Source organism: Solenopsis invicta, chromosome 1 (genome assembly GCF_016802725.1).
Source record: "Solenopsis invicta isolate M01_SB chromosome 1, UNIL_Sinv_3.0, whole genome shotgun sequence".
NCBI lineage: Eukaryota > Metazoa > Arthropoda > Insecta > Hymenoptera > Formicidae > Solenopsis > Solenopsis invicta.
In genome coordinates this window covers 27,107,337-27,128,722 of record NC_052664.1, presented here as the reverse complement: position 1 = coordinate 27,128,722, position 21,386 = coordinate 27,107,337, and the positions used below count along the sequence as shown (strand labels likewise).

Here is a 21,386-nt window from a genome sequence, read left to right as displayed (position 1 = left end):
CCCTTCGCATTTCCCACGCCGCGCCGCGCCCACCCAAGGCGTGATAGCTGGTAGCTGGTAGCGCGGCGCGGCGCGGCGCGCGGCGTCAGTGACGCGGCGTCGTCGTTGCGCGTCGCTCTTTCAGCGACTCTTTCGCTCTCCCTATCGCGCCGTGCGTGTGTGTGCGTGTGTGTGTGTGTGTGCGCCAAGTACCGCCAGTAGTAGTAGTCTGCCGGGGCCGACCGTGCCGCAAAGTAGTTGTCAAAATGGCGGCGTGCGAGGGCTCCGCGAGCGCGAATCCGAATTGCGAGGTGGTGCGCGGGCAAACGTTCGAGGTCGGGCCGCGCTACACGAATCTGTCATACATGGGCGAAGGCGCCTACGGCATGGTCGTGTAAGTATCCATCCACCTATGTCGCGGCCGCTCGCGATCGTTGGATCGATCCGCCGGCCGATCGTCGTCGTCGTCGGCGGGGGACAGGCCGTCTGACAGGCCGACTCTTTGACAATGAGATAAACATTGGGAAGCCGCGACCGCGACGCACGTACGGTCTAGCGTACGATCCCCGGCGCGACCCGCCGTCGCGCGGCACGCGCCCTCGAGGACGAGCCGCGCGCGCGAGAGATCCGCGATCCTCGTCGAGACGACGTCTCGCCGCCTCACCGCGCTCCGCTTCCGGACAAAAGCCGCCGCGATCGGAGTGCGCGACGACGTCCGCGCGCTCGTCGCCGCTCCACTCGTACTAGTACACGCGCGCGCGCGCACGCATGACGCACGCACGCACCTATGTGCACGCATACACACGTACGCACGCACGCATCGTAGTTTTACATCGCTTTTAAATATACATACGTCACGCCCCGTTCGCTGTATTCCTCTTATTCATCTTTTTCTTCTATTTTTCCTATTATCCGTCCTCTTTCCGTCTCTCGCTCTTTCATCCTCTCTCTTTCTTTCTCTTCTCCTTTCATTGTCCTTTCTTCCCTCTCGTCTTTACTCCTCTTCCTGCGCCCCGTCCGCACGAAGATCCGTCATGCTAACGAGACGAGATTTCACTTTACGATTGACTAATCTTATCTTATCATTTGTATCAACTATCTAACATGTGCGCGATTGCATCGCGACGAAATTAATGCGTGGAATGTAAAATGTAACGCGCTTCCACGCTACGCGGATTATACCCATATTCCTCTCGGTTTTTTTTCTATTTGCTATCGTAGCGTTGTTATTATAATATCCCCCTACGCAAGTAGCAGGGCTGAGACTGGAGCTGAGCGGAACGGTCTTTGCGCCAAAAAGACGAAGAATTTAGAGAATTCCTGTTTACGAACGCTTCCGTCGTCCGCGGATTCCGCGGACGGCAGGTTCTCTTTGAGAAAAATTCGGAATTGATTTTTCTATAATTACGACATGTTGCGTTGACAATATCGATGTCGAATAAAAATATCGAAGCCCCCCGACTTATACGCGACTGAGAGTAAAGGGCTTTTCTTCTGCTTGCAGCTTGCTTACATCCTTTGATGTATCCTGATCTTCTGAGCTCCTCCTGTTTTAATCTCGTTTGAATCTTGTAGATGATACGTTCCCTCGAAGATATTACTGTAATCCGTTATTAATTTTAATGTTGCCTGTCGGTACAATAATATTATCGGTAGTAATTACTAAAAAATAACGTTGCCCAGATATCACAAACATTTCTCATAAATATTGTGACAATTTTTTTTGTAAAATTTGTAATAAACTTTTCATACGAGTTTTTCATAAAGATATTGTGGAGAATAATGCAAATATTACTGTGATATATAAAATATATTTTAGAAATATAATAAATATTTATACATACTATACATATATATAATTGTCAGGTTGGTTAGTAGCTAGTTAAAAAGTTAATAACTTTTAATTTAATTAATTTTAAATGATTTAACTTTTAACTTTAATTAGTTATTTTTTAAACACAAACTTTAATTAACTTTTTTTCTAAGTTAAAAGTTTATCTAATGAAAGAAAAAAAATTTATAAAAAGAGATATATTTTCACATAAAAAGCTATTCGTTATTTTATATAAACTTGATTTAAATAAAATCTGAAATTTAAAATCCGTATTATAATTGTTTTGATAATGAAAATGTAACTTTAAAAACTTTCAAATTTAATAATTTCTAATTTAATATGAATACTTTTCAAAATTTAGTTTTAATTTAATATTAACTTTTATAATTGAGTTGGTTTTTTTGTTCATGTCACTTTTAACGTAACTAACTTGATTTTATAAGCTATTAACTTTAATTTAGTTACAAAAATATATAAATTTACCCAACTCCGATAAATATATATTCACTTCTCTAATTAATTTTTAACGTATCCGTATTCTATTATTGCGTCAGATAAGATTAACTTAATAACTTAACTTATAATAACTAAATATTAACTTAGTAATAACTAAAGAATATAGTTTTAATAGGTCGGCCGAAGTATATCAAAGATCAGCACCGTTTTAATCAGTCAAAATTCTGAAGCCCGTTTACACCAATGTAATTTAACTTCATACTCGATTTAATTTACTTTCTATCCTTTCCTAGTTCCAAGAATTAGAATAAGACACAAGGCAAATTGAATAAGTTAAAATTAAGCTATATTGAAAGTAAGTTAAAATTAGGCAATATTAGTGCAAACAGGATTTAGTCGAAGCCCTGGTACATCACATCTGAGCACATCGTGCAAAAACGTGCGAATTTTCATTTATCGCTGCGAGCTTTATGTCATGCATAAACCATCCTCTCGCAATACGGGCGAAGACACACGTTTTTTTTGCGGATAAACACGCACTAAGTTACGCCGAGCTTCCCAAATGATATCAGAAAAGATAAACAGCGCACCAAATGAATGAAGCGAGGGCGACTGCTCCACAATCCCTATTCATCGAAAAAGGATATACCTCGAGAAACATAGATAAATATTAATATATTGGAGAATTTGCGCTTTAACAAGTGGACAAATTGAGGCACTTGCTTTTGCCGTTTGCGGGAATATGCATATGAATAGAAGAACATTTTTCTTATGTGCTTAATTTAATTCAAATTTAATTTTCTACTTAAAATGTTATTTCGAAATATAAAAACGCGTACTTTGTTTTCGCATGCTCTCGAATAATATTTGTTTCAATCTTTTCTACATATATTCTTTAATTATACTAACATAATTTATATCACGTTATATTGGATTATGTTATAAATTAATTATATCAGCAGTTAATTACATCCCTAATTGTATATACATTTTGTACGCTTTTATGTAATCAATCGCAAATGAAATACGAAACGAATATATGCAAAAGGATTAAAAATGGATGAAAAGAGTGTGTGCAGCGGTGAAATAAAAATCTCTCAAGTTCTCTCTTTCTGATTTATTATATTTTAAAATACATGAAAGATTTATATTTTTCTTCATTGAAAGCTACTCAATATAAAAATAAATATATAGATTTTTTCTTTTTTTATCTGTTTTCTTTGCATTATTAATTTGCTATTAATTTGCTTTCCAAGAGATGAATTGTTGGATCCGTGAGAAATTATTACAATTATCGAATAAAAAATACGACGGTACGAAGCTTCTTTTATCTTTGCAGCAAAAAATTACTCGTGCGAAAGTGCGTACGTTGTTTTTAATTCCATATATTCTATCTCAAAAGAAATTTTACTTATATTTTTACCATTTACTAAGAACATTTTCTTTTATTCATATGACCCGACGTGTACTGCGGGATAATTCGGAAATTACGAGGCGCTTGGAGCAGCAGCGCGCGCTAAAGAGGTCTCCGCTGAATAATAAATGTGGCTACGTTTACCTCTTACAATGCTTTCTTGCAGGTCCGCCTACGACAACCTTACCAAAACGAAAGTAGCTATTAAAAAAATTTCTCCGTTCGAACATCAAACATATAGTCAGAGGACCTTAAGGGAAATAAAAATTCTCACGAGGTTTAAACACGAGAACGTAAGTTGGATGCTCGAGCACAGCAGCGTTTGCGCGCAGCATATTTTTTTTATTAAATGTCGTTTAATAATATCGTTCTTTCTTTCACAACAGATAATAGATATAAGGGATATATTAAGGGCACCGAATATGGAGCAAATGAAAGACGTGTATATCGTACAATGTCTCATGGAAACCGATCTCTATAAATTACTGAAGACGCAAGTAAGTATCGATATTCATTCCTACATTTTATGCCTTATCGCAAAATGTTGAATAAAAAAAAAGAGGTAAACGATACAGATAGGCTTAATAGAACGCTCAAAAATAGAACTCTTGTCTTTCCAGGCTATTAGTAACGATCACATATGTTATTTTCTGTACCAAATATTGCGGGGACTGAAGTATATACACTCGGCGAACGTGTTACACAGAGACCTGAAGCCGAGCAATCTGCTGTTGAATACCACCTGTGACCTTAAGATCTGCGACTTCGGTCTGGCGAGAGTCGCAGACCCGGAGCATAATCACGCGGGTTTCCTTACGGAATATGTGGCCACGAGGTGGTACAGAGCTCCGGAAATCATGCTTAATTCCAAGGTATTCGTCTCACAAGTGAAAACGTGTTCGAGCGAACGAGAAATAAGGTAAATGGTAATCCCAGTAACCGTATGTATGTAACGATGCAGAGTCAAGATTGTTAAAGTTTTGTAAAGATGTATGCTATAAAATTATTTAATTATATAATTAACTGAACTACGAAATGTGAATTATTATTATTAACATACAGAGAGAGAGAGAGAGAGAGAGTACGAACAATTTTTTAATTCTCTCGAAAATAATAAAAACTTGTAAAGCATTTGAATGAGTTAATATCTGGACCATCTAAAATTCTAAAACGCTTGTCTTTAATGTTTTAAATGCTTGTCCTAATTAGAATAGAACAAAAATTTGTTACTTTAGCTAAGAACTTTTGGTTTACACAAAATATTATTAAGCCGTTTTTCAATTCATTTTTTTTTTTAAGTCTAATTTGTAATCTCCCTTATTTTCTTTAAACTTAATTTTTATAATATTTAAAATATAATCTGTAAAATCTTAAAGTATTTAGAGATTACAATTAAAGTTTGATATTATAAAAAACACATTTAAGATTAATAGTAGTAAGTTTTCATGTAAGTGTTCGGGTATAGGGACATATTCGGTCACTGGGACATTTACCTTACACGTGTTTCGTGCATCTACATGGTTCTAACATAGCTCTCTTGGTACAGGGCTATACCAAATCCATAGATATATGGTCGGTAGGATGCATTCTGGCGGAAATGCTTTCGAGACGAGCGATATTTCCTGGCAAGCACTACCTGGATCAGTTGAATCATATTCTCGGCGTTCTCGGGTCGCCGTCGCCGGAAGATCTCGAATGCATTATAAATGAAAAGGTACGCTTACAATGCAGTATATATGTTCATGACTTACATTTATAATATAGTAGTGTACTAAAACATTCGGTTTTCAGGCACGGAATTATCTCCAGTCGTTACCGTATAAGCCAAAGGTACCGTGGACGAGTCTCTTCCCTAATGCCGATCCGAGAGCTTTGGATCTCTTGGACAAAATGCTAACGTTCAATCCCAACAAACGCATTGTAGTGGAAGACGCGTTGGCGCATCCTTATTTGGAGCAATATTACGATCCTGCCGATGAGGTAAGTTTCTATTTGCCACTATAAAGTTGTGATTACGAGTATCAATTTGTATCCGTAAATTTCAGCCTGTGGCAGAGGAGCCATTTAAATTTGACATGGAGTTGGATGATCTTCCAAAAGAAGTATTAAAACAATATATTTTCGAAGAGACTCTATTGTTCCAAAAAAATCATCAAGAAAACGCTATGTAGTCTACTGGTAATTGTTAAACTCATCTTGTGTCATATCGTCGGTTTCCTGATCCGCTGATATCCGCGACAATCGAATGCTGCTTTCCTTTCTTTTCGTCGAGCATGCTGTTGCCAGAGACGCAATAGCGATTACGCGTGATGAACTGAAAAAAAAGAATAGCATGGAATGGAAAATGAACAATAGAGCGGAATTGGTATGAAGAAAGCGTACTTTTAACAATCATCGCCTCCTTCATCACCGCTCGAATTACTGACGAAAGATTTAGTTCAGCGATCAACGAACGATTAATCGAGCTGATTAGTCGGGTGAGTGAAATAGTCTCAATGTCCGCGCATACGCTTGTACATTCGCATGTCCTTTACTCGGAGAACGAAAATATAGTGTTTCTTATGTTATACCGGACATAGCATAATCAATTGGTACAACATGTATTTTTAATTTATCATCGTCGTACTGTACCGTACCATACCGTACGTCTGTCTGTGATTTAATTGCGAGCGTCATGACGAGATGTAACAACGTGACGTATTTTGTCTTCATTTCGTCCTCTCTCGAATTATTTCTTTTACCTCTCCTTCCCCGAAAGTGAAATGATTGAGATTACAACGCGTAAATTATGTACGGCGTAACTAGGGCAATACACATTCGGCTTATCGTACCTCTGATATATTTCCGGTATCGGAAATATCATAGATATCGGAGATATCGGAGCACCCTAAACATTCACTCTGCGAGATTCGAATGCTTTTATAGGCGCATTCGTATTAATTCATTTCGTATGTTTTTTGTCTCATGTGTGTACGTATGACTGTGTCCGTACGTACGTACGTACGTATGTGCGTGTGTGTGTGTGTGTGTGTGTGTGTGTGTGTGTGTGTGTGTGGGTGTGTGGCAGAATTTCTTTTCGTATTTAATCCGTTTACGATAATCGACCGTTATAGCGAATATGCGGCGTGCAAACGCGCCATGATCGGCGCGTTCACAAGTATAATAGTATATAATTTATGTTAAAAAAGAGAATCGTGATCTTCTTTCGAAGCGTGTGATAGTAACGACGGTGCCCGGAGTCATACGAGTTAAAGTGACAATTCGAGTAATATGTACAAGAAGGTCCCGAGTTAGTGTTTCGGAGATTTTACAAATGTTACAAGATCGTATAAACCTCATTGCTCATAGAGCTTTCCGAAATCGATATCGCAATCCAAAAATAAAAAAATTTGTCTATGATAAAGTCAATTTGAATCGCTAGAAATCGAATTCACCAACTGATATCGATAGCTCCATATTCGGCCTTACTGTGAATATATAGAGAATTTTTTCTCAATCCCGTTCTCAAGAAAACTAGGTTGTGAGAGATGATACCGAAAAATTGAGAAAGACAACAAGGCGAAACAAAAAAACTAAAGCAGGGACAAAGTATTTACTTCCTCTATTAACTGTTACCAACCTTCACGTTCTTCGATACATCTAATAAATTAATAATTAAAGAAAAATTCGTTCGTAAGATTCTTATCTAGATCTAAGGATGCATTTCTAGTGATTACAGATTCTCGTTGAAGACGATTCGCGTTGATGCTTCTCGCTTTCTTTTTAAAGATGCGAGGGACACAACAGCGAGTAACATTCTGTCGTTATCATAACATCATGATTTCAATCTTCGTCGATTTAATACATATTTATCTTTCTTCAATGTTTATCCATTGTAGCACATTTGTTTGGCAAATTGTCGTGGACAAAAGAGTTAAGGAATCTTTCGCGGTTTACAGTTTTTCTCGCGCGCTACAAGCCTTGATTGCAAAACGCACAGAGCGCACAGTAAAATTAGGTGGCAAAGCAGTTTAATTACCTCACGACGTAGGCATAATTTCTTCCAAAATGAAATCAGTGATGATGAAAATCCTTTGTAACGACAGTTTCTAAAAATTAGGCCATGCCGTGTTAGATGATTCCCGGGGATCCGATTCGAATGCTTTTAGTTATACATGTAATTTAAAATAAATGTACATCTTTCTTCCTGCGATCCAGTCAAGTGGATCGCTGTCTTAGCTGTTATGAGTATTCTGTATGCGAGTACAAAGAACTACTTCGAATAGATACATTCAATAGATATTGTGCTTCTATGTCTTACACGATTCTCTTCTCGCAGACAGAGTTAAATTTAAATTAAATTTAAGCTAAATTTAAATTGAACTATAATGAATCTTGCAACAAAGATTTCTGGAATCTTTTCTCACGTTAATAATGTATTGTGGATGTGATATATCTCTTTACGGACTCGACGGAGAACCGTTGTACCGGTTTACGAGAATTTAATATTAAGCTATTTTCTTCGTGTAAAAATCGTTGAATCGCGCTGGCTCCGAATGACGGAGTCTTTTACGACCTTATGTCACTACTGCAGGGTTAAATAAGATGTGTTACGTCAACGGATGGCCCGTATATCGAGTCCCTTTGAAGATTTGCTCTCATCCGAGGCCTTTATACAGTTCTTACATACCGTAGATCACGAGCAAACGATAGTAATAAAATCGTGCGCTCAGCGAAATTGTAAGCCGACGAGAAATATCGAAACTCTCGCTGTCAATGACAATTGGATACGTAGTACATACACAGATTGTGATACAAATGCGGTAAAAACAAGTGTTTGGGGAAAGTGCTGACAATGAGATGTTAGCGAACGTAGAACGTTGCGCGTAATATATCGATGAAGCATTGTCGATATCATCAGGCCTAATATACTTAACGTTATGTATGTGTACTTGTTGTTGTTGCCGATTCTTATATATCCGGACGTTCACGGAAAATTTTCGTCTGTCGATTTTCGATGTTAATTGACGCGACGACTGTACCATTGAACTTGTAAAAAAAAGAAAAAAGAGTAGCAGCGGAGCGTGATAGTGGAGCTCTCTACGTTGCCGTTTTCTCGAGAAGTAGAACGACAGTTGTTAGTCTTCGAGTGACGTTGACTAAATCATTAGCATTTTTACGTAGAGTAGAAGAGGAAAAAGAGGAGGAAAAAAAGCCTTTGAAGAGAAAGGGCCGTACAACCGCCTCTTTTAACAACGGGCAAGATCGGCGTTTTTCACCTGTGCGCGCAGCAAACATATGCAGACGTTGTGACGGGAAGGATCCCACTGCGGGAGGACGTATTTATATCATCATCGAAACCATTTGGGACGCAAAAATCTGTAGAGCTGCGATTCGATTGAGTGGCCCTTTTAGCTTTTCGATTAAACATACAGGCCGGCACTTTGTCTTCCCCGAGATTGTTTCTGTTCCTCGGTTTTTTCCAGCAGCTCCGATCCCGCGCGATTACATTGATCGTCCAATCCCAATATCGTGAAAGATATCGTCTTGTCCGTTTCAATTGTGTCGCTGTGAACCATTGAAAATAGTTTTTTGTCGCCAAAGCTGCATTCATAGCGTTTAAAATAACTGTAAATAATAATATTATTAATAGCGATTTATTGTTATAATTAGTAGCGTATTATATTATTAATATAATGCGCGTTAAAATGCTTTTAATCACGGATTATTCTGTTACATTAGAAAATCGATCGCGTTAATCGGATTTGCTTCTCAACTAAATTTGCACTGCGATTTTCGTGAAAATTTCATTAAAAATAATACAATGCTGACAAAGATGAGTACAATAAATGAAATAACTAGATATCATGCGAGCGAAAAGATAATCAAATAATATATGTGACTAAAATCAAATAAAGTATAAAAATAATTAAAATATTTTTCAATGCATTGCTTATTGGATAAATATAAAATAAATAAAGAGTACTGCTAAAAGAATGCAGTATAAGACTAAACAGCCTCTAAAGCGGTAAATAGTTTCAATATTTATCGTCACGTACAATCACTTCGATTTGGATAAGAGTTATTTTTACGAAATTATAACATCTTGTGGGAAAAACTATAAATGAAAACCTATGAATGTAGCTGAGCAGCTATTTGAGAAATAAATGTACTTACTGTGTTCTCTTTACCTCTGATTTCTTTATTACCTCGATGGCTGTTCCAAATGATTGTTATCCGTGACGAATCGTCCCAATTCATATTAATTAAATTATCATTATCAACTATTGTATTTTAAATAGCTATTCCAACTATTATTGTGCTAATATTAAAAAAAAAGCTTTATTGCTCAATTATTCGCTGTCTTTATTACGCTATTCGTCCCTGTAAATTTTTTTTAGTTGCAAAGCAACATTCTGTGTTAATTTCGCTTTTAGTTTAGAATAAAATTGTGATATTCTTCTCACGGTTCATCGAATCACGTCGACTGGAAAAAATTCGACGATTAGAGAATATATTAGAATAATGGTGAACGTAACATGGCATATAGTCATCATTTTATTACTTTCGTCATCCATCCCTTTCTTTTCTTGCAGTAACATCGAGTATTATGCCGGATCATCAGAATTGCCTTTACAAAATATTTCGTCATTCTGAGAAATTTGATGTTAGACGGGCTTACGAAACTATACTTTCATCTGATATTTTTCGTGCAAAAAGTACATGATTTATATTATAATTTCGAAATAACACGTGATCTCTTCGAAATTTTTCTTTTTCCATAATTGCACAAATATCTAGGTCGAAATACGTAGTTTCCTTTTCCATCCGTTTGTAAATACATAATCTTTGTTAAATTTACACGCGATATTATTGGAAGCATTTATTACTGTCTAATGATAAAAATAACGATTGGAAGATCGATCACTAACGTACAATACGAAATAAAAGCTTTACACTGGCTGCGCTTCAATATTCACTATCAGCTGAAAACACACGTACTATACGCTGCCAGTGTAAAGTATATGCACTGTAGATTTTTAGCAGGCTGCATTCCAATATTTGTTGCCGGATGTTGGAACGCAGGTACTAATGGCTGCTTTCTAGCTACAACACAAGCCGACACTGTGTAACACAGTGTCAACTTGTGTCGTAGCTGGAAAACACCCAATATTTTCTTAGAATACACGCATATACGTCAAAACAATTGCAATCTTTCCAATGATGAAAAAAGAAAAACTTCATTAAGTAAATTATGTAAACTTGACAATTATATATACCATATGTAATTTATACATATGGCTAGTTCACCATAGCCGATATAAAATGTTACCAGTCTTAAAACCATACGTCTAAATCTAAATAATGAGTGCATCTTTTTACAAATTTCGAGTTTTCGTACGATTAGCTTGTTCGCACGGAATCACTCTCCGTCACTATTGTCTTTTGTGTATTTATCGTTCTTTACTTCTATTCTCAACGGAGAACGTCCTCTAGTGTGATTTCCAATACGTGATCGCAAATCACCCTTCAAAGTACTTCTTAAGTCGCGGCTGCTCGATGGCCTTTAAAAAACAAAAATCATTAGTTTGTAAATGTACATAAGAAAACTCGAATAATAATGAATCATATGCATATGCTTAATAAAAATCACATTTTGCTAAAGATATCTGAAAGTATATATTAAAAATAAAAATTATGGTATTCGCAATTTATATCACGTTCAATATTATGTATGTATAATATTTATTTACGCTTCAATAAAACCAGGGTTAAGAATTATATCGGGGCATTTCATTTAAAAAATTAATCAAGATACAAAATATTTATTCTAAAAATATGCTTGATTGAGAAAAATTATGTCATTTTCAGTTAAATCATTTTCTTACCTCTTTTTCAAATAGCTATCGCTTGTTTCACTTTTCGCATGATTTAATCTCGCCCATACAGTGGAGGCAATGCGTGGCTTGGGCGGAACCACCTTTATCACACTTCCTTTAGGGCCCTGAACCTCTTTCGCAGGCACATTGCCGTCTTCTTCGCCACTATCGTCTTCATCCTCCCTGTGTTCACCCTCTTCCTCTTCCTCGTTCTCTTCCTCTTTTTCTCCTTCCTCTAGCTCTTCCTGTGCGTTTATCAGACTGCGCTGGCTATGCCTCTGTTTCTTCTCGTCTTCTTCCTCATGACCGTCCTCCTCTTCCGATTCCTGCCATTCTCCCTCTTCTCTCTCCGATGATTGTATCTCTTTCACAACCTGGCCCTGCTGCCGAATTATTCCGGAAGTATCGCGTTTCGAATTTATCGCAATTGGATTCGTGACTACCACTTGAATAGGCTCGCGATACACCGTTTTCGTTTTCGACTTTCCCAGTTTTGATCGCAAGTCACCGCTGTTATTCAAGTTATTCAGAATCATCTAAGGGAAAAAGATATAATTTTGATGTAATTTATGGAATGAATTAAGAAAAACACTTTTCTAATAAGAAAGATGAAAAAACTAACTTGGAATCGAATCTTTGCCCGACGCTTCTGCACTTTTTCCTCCTCATCGTCGGCGTGCATTCGCATACGGGGAATTTTACTCCGTTTACACCAATTCTCGTCGCTATCGTCACTCGAACTCGCCTCATCCGATTCATCTACTTGTATCGTATCTTTTTCTGTGCATTTGAGACCCAGTCTTTCCTTTATACTACGTCCTTGGTCTCTAACACCATTCTTTGGAAGAAAGTCATCCTCCACGACATCGTTCAAACCCCACGTTTCAGACAACGCGCCCCATGGATTTTTCGTTTGATTCTGATTGCTATCCTCGATCGATGATTTGCGTTTACTTGGTTTCGTTTGCTTGTACATACGCTTACGAGATTCCGTTAAAATTCCTTTAAGACCTGTATATTTACATATAAAGTTATCTTATAATCTTAAACGTTACTTTTAATTGATTTCTTGTTATATAAAAAATTACCTCCAAAGTTGGGATTTCCATACTTTTTGTAATATTCGCTTCTCTTTTCCGCATTAACTGGCTTTTTATCTGCCCTGGTGGCAAATCTCAAAAAGATACCTTTAGATTTTGGATAATCAACACCCTTTCTCCATATACCAGGAGGTAACGGATATTCAATATCTTTAATGTTTATACAATTCTCTTCGCTTTCATTCTTGTCCATATCGACAGGTTCGCTTTCATTTGTTATGTCATCTTTCTTGTTCTCAGAATCGTTGTTCTCACGATCTGAGTACTTCGCAATACTGCCTATTATTCTTTTAGATAATCCCATCATAGCTCTAGCTGCCGTTACATTGTCAAACCAGACTACATTGCCTGTAATATTGCAAATTATATATAAAAATGCCAATAACAATGTAGTTTATCAAATAAAATTAAATTGTAAAGCATACATGATACATCGTTAATCCATTCAATCGACATTGGAGCATAATCTTGAAAATATTTGAATACATCTTTGGTACTCATGTCCTCAGTTCCTCTCATATGAATTACATTCAACCTTAAATTCTTTCCATTCTCACCATCATCCACCGTAATACCCATACTGCAATCATTGCAATATAAAATTATAACGATTACTTTTACTGGATTTAGCAAATCAATAGAGTATTTTATACCTGCTATAAAGATCCTCTTCTAGATTTGATGATTCCTTACTTTTTTCTATCAAGCCAAAACGCTTTGCTCGCTCCTCCATCTTCAATCTTTCCTCTTTGCTAAATATATCTATACCTGTTGTAAAGGTCTCCATGGATTTCTCAGAATTAGCATCTAATATCTGTACCTAAAGGAATTTAATGCAAGGAGTGTAATATAAAACATTGTCTTATAATATTAATCATACATATTTATTAACATCATTCGTTTCTATTACCTGCAATTCTTCTGGTCTTAAAGTCGCCCTGACTCTTTCTGCCTGTTCGAGGGGTACCATTTCAACGTCCGAAGGTTCATCGTACTCTTCCATCGCATCCATGGGCACGACACAAATGCGCTAGGCGCTCGAATATCACTAAGTAAATTCGAAGGGTATCACGAGATCTTGGAAAGACGGTCTAATCGTTCAGCGAATGACGGCTTCTGACATCAAACAGTGATAATGAATTTACAGTTTACAAATACAACTTAACCAAAGCGGTAGACATTTTGCTGACCACAGCTGGCTCATAATGGGCTCTGTTCAGAATGAACGTCCAGGTGCACCTAAATATCATTTTATCCTTGTTTAACATTCGATAAACAACAAAGATGAAACGATATAGGAATGCATATGAGTGCACTCGGACGTTCGTTCTGAACGCACCCACAGATACGAACAGATAAGTACGTTCTTTTTGGCACGCGGGACAACAATGCGATCACCAATGGCCGGCCGCATTCAGCCGAACTCGAGACTTAAGTGAGCGCTCGCTGTTATTGGTGTATTCTTCTAGATCATCCAATCAAACCTTAGTCCTCCCCTGTCTCAATTGCATTATCCATTATCGTGGTCTCGTTGCGCTTCGCTCGGAGGGGACGGTATGCGCTGTATGGAGAATATGCATTACTTAAATAGATAGAGGTAGATATAAACAGCGAATAGTACATCGCAGCAAGGCAGTATTATTCATTACCACGTATGATTTCGAAGTTCGGTAGTTAAATATATTTGAACGAAAACGGACAATTTGAAAGTCGCACGTGCGTCTGTTCAAACGTGCCCCTGACAAATTTTTACGAGCTTTTCTAGAAATTGATCGTGCCGTGCTTTTCGCCAAAATGCCAGAAAACGGAATGCCACTGTCCGAATTAGTGAGTAACTCTTGAGTAGTTGAATTCGCGATATCAATGTTGCTTCTTTGGTATAAAATCGTACAAAGTATTTAATATATAATAAAACAAATTTTATTTCTTTATAAATCAAGTTATAGAAAAATAATTATATCGATAAATCAATTTCAATGAACTCTAATAAAGTTTCACTTTACCATTGAATAAAAAAATACGTAATATTGAAGATTGTTAAGAAATAAATAATAATTAAAAATTACGGATCTCTCTCGATATAGTTGCTAAAGACAAACTAATTGCAAACTGATCAGATAATCTAGCATTTAAAAAATTAAATTAAAAAAGTGATGAGAATAAAATATTAAATTATGTATTGATAACTATAAATGAATAATGTATTAAATAAAATAGGTATGATTATATAAATAATAAAATATTCCAAATATTACTAATAAACAGCGCAGAAATTGTTAAATCTATTTATTTTTACATTATCGTTGAATATCAGCATTTAGAAAAACATGAAATCGCACGCGCGCGCAGAATAAATCAATTTATCAATTTGGGATCGCTACACATGTCAAGCACTTTTGTCTTGATACATCTACACATATTTCGCAAATTTTAAAAATCTTCTAAAATTCTAAAATCTAATTAGGATAATCTATATATAGGTATATTGTATAATTTCTATAGCAAACTTTGAATTAAATTATAACTTAAATTAGCGAGCAAAGAGCGGAAATTTTTTCATTAAGCCTGCTAATATAATCGTTTAGGAAAGTTCCTAAACAGATACGCTAAACACTTGTGCTCATATTATCGTCAAACATTTAGCACATATCTCTGTCAGAATGTCGATCGTCAAGTTTTCAGCTTTAACTTATTCGATATAATAGCTGCAATAAAAATACAAGATTGAGAGAATTATTAGTATAATAAGATAAATATACACAGACAGAAAATAAAACGACTATAAAATCTTCCAAGATTTGATTTTATTTCAGCCTGCATTAAGGATATATCACGCCTATTTTTACAAATGGAGTTAATATGTATATTTTAAATAAATTATAACATACGTATATAAAAATTGTAATTATAACATTTTATTTTTATTAAATAATACATTTTTATAGTTCATTTACTTTCACACTACACGGGATATGACAGAAATATTTTAAATCTATATTTATTATTTCTACATAAATCTGTATACAAATATTCTAAACATTGTCTTTGAATTTCATTTAAAAAGCATTACTTTAACACGCAATTTTGGATATCTCAAATGTTTACCATAATTTGCCATAAATATTTAGCACAAAGAATTAATTTTTTATTTTTAGAAAATTTGATATTATTTTTTCCTATTTATTTTCCTATATATTTTCTACCTTATATTCATTTATATGGTATTTATGTAGATTTATGGTACAATATGTAGATTGATAATTATCATATTTTATGAGTTTATTCTTTGACTTTTCAGAACAATTCGACAAGCATTTCGATAGCGAAGGAAATAACGAATGACGCAAATAGAAATCCCGAGATTACCTATGGCATCGACGACGTTCCGCCGTGGTATTTGTGTTTATTCATGGCATTGCAGGTTTCGTAACCATATATTATACACATTTACTTTTTGCCTTGTTTCCGTATTTACTTTTTGATTAATAAAACGTAGCGAATGTTTTAAGAAAAGAGAGCCAAAATATTTGTCCTAACATACAAGTATAAGCAGAAGTATATTTTATGATTTCGTGTCAATAAGTTTGCACTTTATTGCTCGTTTATTTTTCAAGATAAGAATAAGGACTCATTAACGAGCATTAAACGCATGTTGCAATCTTGCGCCTTACGTACTGTATTGTACTATAAATTTGATTTATGGAAGGGAAAATTGTTTTTAACATACGTCAATCTTTTTTATAATATTTTAGAAATACACATGTACATACATATTCGGCTTAATGCAGAATTGTTTATAATTTAACTTGTACAGCATCATGAGAATAGGCAAGCAAACTATTGAATAACTATAATATATATATATGTATATTATCCAGGGAGAAATGATAAGTCGGATTGACATTGATTCGACGTCGATGGCGTCGATAACTTTTCCACGTTGAAAAAATATCAATCAGATCGACGTCGATCAGACATCGATAGCATTTACAATCTTTGACAAGTGTTATTAATAAATCCCGATACAAAATTTAAAAGTTACACCAAAAGCTAAATTAATTAAAAGTTGCACTAAGAGATTAAATTAAGTTAAATTAAAAGAGTATTTTTCAAGGTATTATTTATAAATAATACTTGTAAAGATACACTTTTAATTGTTTTTTTTTTAAATAAAATGTTTCAACTTCTGATATAATTTTTACATCCTTTCAGTCCATTAGATGACTGCCGGGAAATAATTAAATTGATGCCAAATCGATATCAATTCTATGTCGACATTAACATCCAAATAGCATCATAATTCGAACATTTTAACACTGATGTAGACGTCAAATATGACCTTATTTCAACCGTCAAAATGATATAGATTTGATGTCGACTTAACTTATTTCTCCCTGGGTAGACAAGTAAAAACAGAGAGAGTGTAGTGTTAGCTTGTAGTTAGACAATTCTAATTCACGTTTAATTTTGCGAATCTAACGAAAATGCATTCTTTTATTAATATAAGCGCAAAATAAATAAAAAACATAAGCTGCAAAGATTGTAAAAATTATTATTCAGCTTTAAGATTCGCTGCATTAAGCGATATAAGCCGTCTATGGTAAACATTTTCAACGTTTGAATTTTAAACTTATTGTTAAACAAAAACAAATGCGTTTCCAGCATTACTTGACCATGATTGGTGCCATCGTTTCCATCCCTTTCATTCTAACGCCAGCTCTCTGCATGGCTGAAGATGATCCCGCGAGAAGTCACATTATTTCCACGATGATCTTTATTACTGGTCTAGTGACGTTTATTCAAACTACCATAGGATGTAGGCAAGTGTAATTTAATTTGTAATAAAATCCTGAGAAAGTTTCCATTTTTTCTAGAATTCTTTACATACGTGAATTTTGAATTATTCTAAATTTGCCCATTGTATAACTTAAAAAAAAAGATCTGTAAAGAGATCTTGTAAAGAGATTTAGGGTATTTAAAAAAATCCTTCATAAATAAAACATAAAAAATTCTTAAAGAAATATAAGACATATGAACACATTTTTTACTAAAAAAAAAAATCACAAAACTTAGTATCATTTGATGCTCCTCGAAAAATCAAGCAAATTTCATTTGCAAAGAATTTATGTTTGCATTAGATTGCCATTGGTGCAGGGTGGTACTATATCGTTCTTGGTACCAACTTTGGCGATATTGAATTTGCCGCAATGGCAGTGCCCTACAACGGAAGTTCTTCAGCAAATGTCCCACGAAAATCGGACCGAGCTCTGGCAAATCCGGATGAGAGAACTGTCGGGTGCCATTACTGTTTCTGCTTTGTTTCAAGTAATCATCGGTTTTGGAGGTGGGCACTCTGACTTAATCGCCAAATCTCTAGTGTAATACAATTTTTTTTCCTTTATTTATACCTTGTTTTTATCGCTAAACATTAAAAATGCTTCTGCACGCAGGTATCGTCGGATATTTGCTGAAATTTATAACTCCCCTGACAATCGTGCCAACGGTTTCGCTAGTTGGATTATCGCTCTTCGAAAACGCAGCGGACGCGGCGTCTAAACATTGGGGCATCGCGGCTGGGTATATATGTACCATCGTATATACATACATTATAATAATTAAGATGAATTATTATGATTAATATCTAATCTAATAAATTAGATAATTCTTAGGATTTAATAAATGCTCGTGTATATTTTTAGAACAATAATACTACTGACGACATGCTCTCAAATAATGGTCAATATTCCATTTCCATTGCCACTTTATCGCAAAGGTCAAGGACTTCAAATTATTTGGTTCGAATTGTTCAAACTCTTCCCAGTAAGTGTCAGAGAAAATCCCTAAATCTCATAATGATAACGTGAGTTAATGCAGATAAATAGTGATTCTTGAATTTCTATTTTATTTAGAAATATATTCGAAAAAGTTCTATGCCCGTTTACGAGACCGTTTTGGATTTCACATACGAATATTGCTAATATTAATATTTATTTATTTATTTAGGTTTTGCTGACGATAATCATCATGTGGATAATCTGCACTATATTAACGGTAACCGACACCCTACCATTCGGTCATCCCGCTAGGTCGGATAGCAAATTGAGAATTATAAACGACTCACCCTGGTTTCGAGTACCGTATCCTGGACAATGGGGTGTACCCACGGTAACATTGTCAGGAGTACTCGGTATGCTAGCGGGAGTGCTAGCGTGCACAGTCGAGTCCATCAGCTACTATCCGACCACCGCGAGGATGTGTGGTAGGTATAATATATTCGTCATTTTTCATTCCGATAAATTTTAAAATAAGGTCATGATTTGTTTCGTTAATGGGAGTCTTCTATTTATCAGTAAGGACGATACAGATAAAACGAGATTTATTAATTTTAGATTTATTAAAAATAGTAAGCTTATTAAGAACTTATTAAGAATAGAATTTTTATTAACAACGACGCAGCCTATGATTTATCGAGAAACTTCCAGGAGCACCGCCACCCCCAGTTCACGCGATCAACCGTGGTATCGGTATAGAAGGTCTGGGTACGATGCTGGCTGGACTTTGGGGTAGCGGCAATGGCACGAACACGTTTGGCGAGAACGTCGGCACGATAGGTAACAGGCGATTATATACGCTTCAATTTCGAGCTTAACACGAATTTACGATATATAATGACATCATCTGATGAAAAGTAACGGGAACAATTAGGGGTCACCAAAGTTGGTAGCCGCAGGGTCATACAGTGGGCCTGCTTCTTAATGATCTTACAAGGCGTTATCAGCAAATTCGGAGCGGTGTTTATCATAATTCCTGAGCCGATAGTCGGCGGAATATTCTGTGTGATGTTCGGAATGATTTGTGCTTTCGGCAAGTATAAGTTCTTTGATACATTCTCGATCGCGAAATATCTCTATAATCTTTTTTTATTACTTCTCTTTGTTTTTTATTTGTTATATTTCTTTTTATTATTTATTATTTATTTATTTTATTACTTTTAATCCACAATTGTTTTCAGGCCTGTCGGCGTTACAATATATAAATCTTAATTCCTCGAGAAACTTATTCATTTTAGGCCTATCCATGTTCTTCCCTTTGGTGAGTACATTCGCGAGGATGCGAGTGCGTGCTCAATCATATTGATTTTTCTGCTATTTATACGCATAAACGCTTATGATAAATTTATGCCACATAGGCTAGAGTGAATACACGCAAGTGACTTATTTCAGGTCTTGTCGAAGTGGCTGATCAAATATCCGGACACGATACAAACGGGAAACGCTGTGGTGGATAGCGTATTCACTGTATTACTCAGCACCACTATTCTAGTAGGTGGTGCGTTAGGCTGTGTATTGGATAATATCATCCCAGGTATTGTTAATACAGGTAATAAAAGTATGATACATGCCTATTTATATGCTTAAATTAAAGGAAACGCGAAGGACCGTGGATTAGAAGCTTGGGCAAAGGAAATGGAACTGACCAATAGCGCGGCTGATAAAAGTGACGATGTGCCCAGTGCTAAGTACATCCGGAATACTTTCGACTTTCCGTTCGGAATGAGTCTGCTGAGAAGGTACTAACACATAGCACAGCTTTTTATTTATACGGACATACGTATGCGCGCACGAATAATAATTAATATTTGTAAATTAATATTTTTCAGGTGGAAATGGACGTCATATGTGCCGTTTTTACCTACTTATCAGAAATCGTAAATGACTTAAGAGTAAATAACACAATTACCTCAAGCGTGCATACGCCTATCTGTTGCGAGATATGATCTTTAATCGAAAAAATGTGATATGTAAAAAAGACAAATGTGTGATATTAGAGTTATAAACATTTTACGGCACATGATTATGATTCCAAATCTTAAGTTCTGCTATATCACATTTGCTTTGTCGCGACGTTACAAAAATACAATTTGCGTAGAGATTAATTAAGATAGTGGATAGCCTACGAAAAAAAAGATAGAGAGTAAATAAGAATTCCATACGTTAAATATCGACAACATTTGCTAACAAAACAGAGGATATAAAAATGTTTCATGTCTGACTTAGGATATGGTCTACTTGACGTTGCAAATATATGCTTCGAATTTGTGAACTACAGTCCTAAAAATAATTGACTGAAATATTTAGATTATTAACATTAACGTGATTTGTTTTATCAGGAAGTGTATTGTATAAGAGTACATTAATCAATAATTAATGATACTAGGCTAATATCAACGATTAATATATAAAGTATCACAATATTGATAAAAGTAGCACTTGTGTAATATATGCAACAAAGAAATAATTAATTTAAGAGCTTAGATAACGTAAATTGTGTACTAATTGGTTACGGGCAAATTGGATCCATTGGAACAAAGAGTTTCACAATCGGTAGTCTCAGAAATAATTAAGAGTTTCGCTCATGTATCTTATATTATCTTCAGAAGAGAATCGAAGATAATGTATATTATGAGCACTTGTTTATATTTTATTCAATAACTTGACTTAATAATTAATATTTTACATTAAAACTTAACGATTGTATTCATCAAAATGTTTTGTTTAATAAATTATGAACTCAAAGTTATAAAATATTTATTACTTAGGACTACTAATTAATGTACAATATAATTGGTATATATATATATGAATGAGATATATTACAGGTCTGTTCTTTTTAGCTGAACTTCGCACATAGTTCATCTCTTTTCTCTTTTGCTCTCCAAAGAGAAAAAAGGCAGAAAAATAAAC

General features: G+C 35.4%; 4 protein-coding genes across 4 annotated transcripts in view; 2 read left to right on the top strand and 2 right to left on the bottom strand.

Annotated features, from left to right (window-relative positions):
- Nucleotides 1-21,386, bottom strand: part of LOC105202108 (DNA-directed RNA polymerase II subunit RPB11) — a 53,717-nt gene that overhangs the window by 1,691 nt on the left and 30,640 nt on the right. The window lies entirely within an intron of this gene.
- On the top strand, nt 141-9,852 carry LOC105201951 (mitogen-activated protein kinase 1). Its single transcript, XM_011170253.3, has 7 exons — nt 141-373; nt 3,850-3,976; nt 4,070-4,180; nt 4,304-4,555; nt 5,230-5,397; nt 5,475-5,663; nt 5,729-9,852. Exons 1-7 carry the CDS (start codon nt 246-248, stop codon nt 5,852-5,854), a joined length of 1,101 nt encoding a protein of 366 aa, XP_011168555.1. The 5' UTR covers nt 141-245; the 3' UTR covers nt 5,855-9,852.
- On the bottom strand, nt 10,203-13,831 carry LOC105201952 (nuclear cap-binding protein subunit 3). The gene is made up of 7 exons (XM_026132458.2): nt 13,553-13,831; nt 13,296-13,462; nt 13,068-13,222; nt 12,631-12,990; nt 12,165-12,553; nt 11,552-12,078; nt 10,203-11,227 (listed from the first exon to the last, which is right to left on the bottom strand). The coding sequence occupies exons 1-7, from the start codon at nt 13,652-13,654 to the stop codon at nt 11,086-11,088; spliced, it is 1,842 nt and encodes a 613-aa protein (XP_025988243.1). The 5' UTR covers nt 13,655-13,831; the 3' UTR covers nt 10,203-11,085.
- On the top strand, nt 14,194-21,218 carry LOC105201950 (solute carrier family 23 member 2). Its single transcript, XM_011170252.3, has 13 exons — nt 14,194-14,469; nt 15,941-16,063; nt 17,305-17,462; nt 17,781-17,986; nt 18,093-18,219; nt 18,342-18,462; nt 18,646-18,901; nt 19,125-19,253; nt 19,348-19,506; nt 19,655-19,734; nt 19,866-20,007; nt 20,068-20,212; nt 20,303-21,218. Exons 1-13 carry the CDS (start codon nt 14,437-14,439, stop codon nt 20,352-20,354), a joined length of 1,731 nt encoding a protein of 576 aa, XP_011168554.1. The 5' UTR covers nt 14,194-14,436; the 3' UTR covers nt 20,355-21,218.

Bases quoted from the DNA above. Each gene is read 5' to 3' on its own strand.
- LOC105201951 (XM_011170253.3), top strand. From the start codon at position 246: ATGGCGGCGTGCGAGGGCTCCGCGAGCGCGAATCCGAATTGCGAGGTG. The intron at 374-3,849 runs GTAAGTATCCAT...GCTTTCTTGCAG, and splicing joins GGCGCCTACGGCATGGTCGT to GTCCGCCTACGACAACCTTA. The intron at 5,664-5,728 runs GTAAGTTTCTAT...CGTAAATTTCAG, and splicing joins ATTACGATCCTGCCGATGAG to CCTGTGGCAGAGGAGCCATT.
- LOC105201952 (XM_026132458.2), bottom strand. From the start codon at position 13,654: ATGGATGCGATGGAAGAGTACGATGAACCTTCGGACGTTGAAATGGTA. The intron at 12,991-13,067 runs GTATGCTTTACA...GCAATATTACAG, and splicing joins ATGGATTAACGATGTATCAT to GCAATGTAGTCTGGTTTGAC. The intron at 11,228-11,551 runs GTAAGAAAATGA...TGTTTTTTAAAG, and splicing joins GATAGCTATTTGAAAAAGAG to GCCATCGAGCAGCCGCGACT.
- LOC105201950 (XM_011170252.3), top strand. From the start codon at position 14,437: ATGCCAGAAAACGGAATGCCACTGTCCGAATTA. The intron at 18,902-19,124 runs GTAGGTATAATA...AGAAACTTCCAG, and splicing joins GACCACCGCGAGGATGTGTG to GAGCACCGCCACCCCCAGTT. The intron at 19,254-19,347 runs GTAACAGGCGAT...GGGAACAATTAG, and splicing joins CGAGAACGTCGGCACGATAG to GGGTCACCAAAGTTGGTAGC.